This window comes from Tripterygium wilfordii, chromosome 22 (genome assembly GCF_013401445.1).
Source record: "Tripterygium wilfordii isolate XIE 37 chromosome 22, ASM1340144v1, whole genome shotgun sequence".
Classification (NCBI taxonomy): Eukaryota; Viridiplantae; Streptophyta; class Magnoliopsida; order Celastrales; family Celastraceae; genus Tripterygium; species Tripterygium wilfordii.
This window is the reverse complement of record NC_052253.1, coordinates 10,037,245-10,042,101: the sequence shown is the minus strand read 5'-3', so window position 1 is coordinate 10,042,101 and position 4,857 is coordinate 10,037,245. Positions and strand designations below refer to the sequence as shown.

The following is a 4,857-nucleotide window of genomic DNA, read 5'->3' as shown; positions in this document are numbered from 1 at the left end:
AAAGAGAGACATAGAGAAGAAGTGTGTTTAGGTGTTAAGATTATTTTTGGAGCATCTTTTCATCCACCGTTATGACAAACAACAATACACAATATTAATCCTCTAAGTTATTTTTCGCATCATAAGTAGAATGTCATTGTGATTATTCTAACATATTGGACTCTTTTTTAACAGTTACAAATCTTGTGTCTTGTTTTTGGTTGTCTCGTTACTGGAAATTCATTATATTACACAGCTCGACAGTCATTTTATACTCGTTACACGAAATCAAACAAAGCCACAACGTCACAACCTTTAAGGAAGAACAATAGAAGATAAAATATTACACTCTAATATTTTAACACATAATATTTTCACACATAATAACTCGGACACCAAAACCAACCTTAATTTGCCAGACTATTTATTCTAAAGATTTTTCATTATTGCATGTCAAGCCAAAACCTAGTGGGAATAAAGAATCAGATGAATTTTGCCCGGAATGTACTGGCAATTGTTCAATCTTTTTAAACCATGTTACAGGTAACCTACCCTCAAAATCGAAATCTCCAAATATAACATCTGTAATTCCTGCTCCTTCAGTTCCAGGCAACCAAGCAGCAATGAAAGCATCAACCTTTTCCAAAAGCCAAGGCTCCAGAACTAAGGCTCTTCCAGATATCAGTATTGCCAATGTGGGGATTTTATCAGCCACCGAGCTTACGAGCTCAGTTCCATTAAAGTGGACAACAAGCTCTGAATTTTCCCTTTCATTGATTGATTCTGCATATGGACTTTCACCAACAGCTACAATAGCATAAGAAAAATCCTGACTTGCTAAGGTCTCTGGTGATGGATATTTCTCATAAACCACTTCAGTTTCATCTCCCACAGCTTCTTTGATAGCGTCCAAGATGGTTGTACCTAAAACATAAATTATTGCTCGTGTCATGCCAGCATAACATTGAAGCTGAAAATTATTGGCCAGACCTCCTCTGTTGCGTAAATTAAGGTGCTATTACAAGCATATGTATGCCTTGTTATGTGAGTGTGCATAAAAGCTTCATTTCTAATATTGGATGAAGCCAACAAAATTACATACCAATCGTTATCTTGCCGCTGTGTCCCTGCCAAAAGATTGTCCACCCTCCACATTGATAGCCAAGGTCATCAGCATGGGTGCCAGCAACAAGAATTCTTTTGGCATTTCTGTCCAATGGAAGAAATGATTCATTTGGATTCTTTCCGTTTTTCATGAGAACCAACGACTTGCGGACTGCTTCGCGTGCTAGTTCTCGATGCAGCTGCACAAATAAAACATAGCAATGCATCTCAACTCTAATGCAATAAATTATCTAGTATTATGTAACAACGATGGAAGAATAGCATATAGTAATCATGCGTTAATACATTAAAGATTCGGGGTATCAGACTAAAGGAATTCAGCAGAATACTGTCCAAGTATGTGACTAATGTTAGTAAGCCATATTATGAAGCCTATAGTTTACCTTGCAACCTACTATATCCAGCAAAGATCTATCAGCAAAGGGATACTCAAAGACACCCGACAGAAACTTCACTCTCAGTATACGTTCAACAGCATCATCAATCCTGGCCATTGTTATCTCCCCTGATTGCACCAGACACATCAAGTTCTCAAGGAATAGTTCATACCTATAAGGCACCATCACCTACATAAATTTCAAATTGGACAAATAAAAATCCTAAACAAGGACAGTCACTTTATTCTGGCTTTTGGGAATTAGATATTTTTATCCTACCATATCAATGCCGGCATTTATGGCTTTGGAAATCCAGTGGTGATAGTTTTCACCCCTATCCTTGTCTAGTCGGTCAATTCCTCTCCAGTCAGAAATCACAAAACCCTGCAGCAGAGTATTGCCTTGAAATTTGTGTAGATGAAGAGCAAGTTAATAATCAAGAACAAAATCCATATATTTCATCTACCAACATAGAGATCGATTTTTAGATGTCCATTTTGATTGGGATGATTCCTGAAAACACCCTCTCCACATGTTATGGGGTTAAGGTTTGCATATATCATGTCTGTCCTCGATCCCACTCATTGCATGAGCCTTGTACATGAAAGTTGTTTACCTTTTACATTCTAACCGGGATAGCTCTTGGGTTTTTTTCAAGAATTGTCCAAACACTTGAACTATAATGGTTGTTTACCTTAAAACCTAGCTTATCTTTCAAAACTTCAGTCAAGAGAAAATGATCGGCATGCAGTTTACGTCCATTCCAGCTAGAATATGACGCCATAACAGTGGAAACACCCTGAGATAAACAGTCTAGATAAGGAGCCAGATGGATCTTCTCCAAATCTTCATATGATGATATCGTGTTTCCCTCGTTTATTCCTCCATTAGTACCGCCATCTCCAACAAAATGCTTGGCACATGCAATGACATTTTCTCTGGAGTCAATGAAGGAACACAGTAAGATGAATTTCTAATGTGTTTAATGCAAGATTGTAAGGGATTTGCAAATGTAGGATACAATATGAATGTTTCTATGTCAATGACTCAACGCTATTGATAGAACAGAAAGAAAAGGGGAGAAATTACATGAATTTCATTTTAAGATGATTATCCAAGTTTACAAGTTTACCTCAGAAACATATAATAAGCCAATGATGACAAGTTTATGGATAATTGTGAAGCAGAAATTCTCTCTACCTTCCTGCAGCTACAAAAGGGTAGCCTTTTTTGTGTCCCATGGATGGCTGTCCCTGCAAACCTGTTACAATGGAAGTCATCTTTCTGACGATGTCAGTGTCTTCGCTGTAGCTTTCATAGCATCTTCCCCATCTGGGATCTCTGCATACCTGTTAGTTGCAGGCTAGGTTAGTTAAAGTTCTTCTGATCAAATGCAATCAAAAACGGCGTCACTCCGGCCTCATTTTTTCCCCAAACTCATATATATCCTCTATGCACACTCTCAAAGTTTCTACTATACATGTCCATTTAGGTTTTTCCTAATAATATTTTCTCCCTACTTAGAATGCCTTGAACAATCTCATCCAAATACACCCAAAAATGTTTCTTGGCATTTTCATCTATTCCTAAATTATATAATTAAGGGTATTAAATTTTATTTGATGAGCCCCTACCTCCAACGTGGCTTCGTCACTGCACACACATATATATTTATTTATGTAAATGTGTCCAAGCCATGTCCGTGTCTTCTAAGGAAATTGCAGGATGAACCTACACAAATCTTCTAGATATATATTACCCTACTTTTTTTCTTGCAAGGAAATTGCAAAACAAGTCAAAGGAAAGGAACATAAAAATCTATAAACTTTGATGACTTACAGCCACACAAGGAGCAAAAGCAAATCGAATACCGCATGCCCTTACTTCAAGAGCGGTTGCTGCTCCTATTCTTTTTGCCAAGTCTGCATCTCTGTCACACCATGCCAATCATAGTTATGTTCAAAACCCAAAAAAAAAAAAAAAAAAACTCTTCTTTAACAACAAATAGGGAACAAAAATGTTAGGGATTCCAGTAAATGAGATCCCAGTCGTCACAGTAATCAATCTTGACCATTGATTAATGTAAGTGTAGGGCTTCACAAAACCTGATGCACATCAATCAATAAACATAATTGGTTATTGGAATGATTGAGATCTTATTTACTGGGATCCCTATCACTTCTGAATGGAGAATTGACCTAGTGGCTCCAAGGCCGACATTGTGAGGAAATATAGTGGCACCATAGACGCCACTGTTACCATGTACCGCATCAATACCATATATAATGGGTATCCCAAGCCGAGACTCAAGTGCCCACTTTTGCAATCCATCGATCATATCAGCCCATTCTGAGGCCACGGCTTTGTCAAAGGGCCTGCTATTTCCGCCGTTAAGTACACTTCCTATATAAATATGAAAGAAATTTTCACACAATAATAACAGTTAAAACTCACTGAATCAATTCAAGTGTTTTTTTTTTTTGGATATTGAGTGGAAATAGGAGCTTACCGACGCAAAAATCTCTAATGGCAGAGGGAGTGGTGACCTTGCGCTCGATCTGGGTCATCTGACCGGCTTTTTCTTTTAAGGTCATACGGGAGAGGAGGTCTTTAACTCGAGCTTCAGTGGGTGCATTTGGGTTCTTGAAGAGGCAACCCATGTTTTCGACTTGGCTAATTCACTTCTCCAACTTCAACTAGACTGAGAACAGTTTCGTATTGGATTTTCCAAAGGTTTATTCTTCTCAGAGCATGTAAGAATTAATTAAACGGTCATCTTTTAGTCTTTAAGTCACAGAGCAAAGGAAAAGTCTTGCATGTGCATTTACAAGATTCATATGGGTCCACTATTAGTAATGTGTTCCACAAGTGGCCATTCATAAGACGTATGAATTGGGTGAATTATAACAGGACGAAAAATAAAGTCATTGCGGAACAATAATTTCACCTTCTTGGGCCCCAATGCAATATAGACCCTTGAGCTTGAATCCTTCCACCGAGTCTTGATCACCTGCAATAAGCAGGGCCGACACTAACCCTAAGCAACCAAAGCTGGAGCTTTAGGCACCAGCCAACCCAGGCATGCATCAGTACTATTAAAAAAATTTAGCATACTAAAAAAAATTTCAACTCATTTAATAGATTAATCACATTAGAAGGCCCCCAAGTTAGGCGAGCCTCGCTTATTCGTAAATAACTGGCGTCACTCTTGCCTGATTTTACAGATAATTTGCATAGCAATTTTGACATACTTTCGGAGTGGGATTAGAGAGATGCTAACAAGAGAGAAAAAGAGACTTAGAACTCTATTAGTCACGAGAGAGAGACAAAATAATTAAGCATCACTCTCTCCTTGAGATGGGTCCCATGCATGTAG

The 4,857-nt window shown here is 38.1% G+C and overlaps 1 protein-coding gene across 2 annotated transcripts; it reads right to left on the bottom strand.

The window, feature by feature from the left end:
• Positions 1-390: 390 nt before the first annotated feature.
• LOC119990881 (beta-glucosidase BoGH3B-like) lies at positions 391-4,257 on the bottom strand. 2 transcript variants are annotated; one of them, XM_038837008.1, is made up of 9 exons: positions 3,991-4,257; positions 3,680-3,884; positions 3,321-3,411; positions 2,682-2,830; positions 2,176-2,419; positions 1,761-1,865; positions 1,488-1,670; positions 1,082-1,283; positions 391-903 (listed from the first exon to the last, which is right to left on the bottom strand). In XM_038837008.1, the coding sequence occupies exons 1-9, from the start codon at positions 4,139-4,141 to the stop codon at positions 404-406; spliced, it is 1,830 nt and encodes a 609-aa protein (XP_038692936.1). In that variant the 5' UTR covers positions 4,142-4,257; the 3' UTR covers positions 391-403. The 2 variants fall into 2 exon arrangements, with proteins under 2 accessions (XP_038692936.1, XP_038692937.1); XM_038837009.1 differs by lacking the exon at positions 3,991-4,257 and having other exon boundaries at positions 3,759-3,885.
• Positions 4,258-4,857: the final 600 nt, after the last annotated feature.

Coding starts and splice junctions, on each gene's coding strand:
- LOC119990881 (XM_038837008.1), bottom strand. CDS start 4,141: ATGGGTTGCCTCTTCAAGAACCCAAATGCACCCACTGAAGCTCGAGTT. Junction 2,831..3,320: donor CTTTTGCTCCTTGTGTGGCT/GTAAGTCATCAA, acceptor TGCAACTAACAG/GTATGCAGAGATCCCAGATG. Junction 904..1,081: donor CAGCGGCAAGATAACGATTG/GTATGTAATTTT, acceptor TTTATGTTTTAG/GTACAACCATCTTGGACGCT.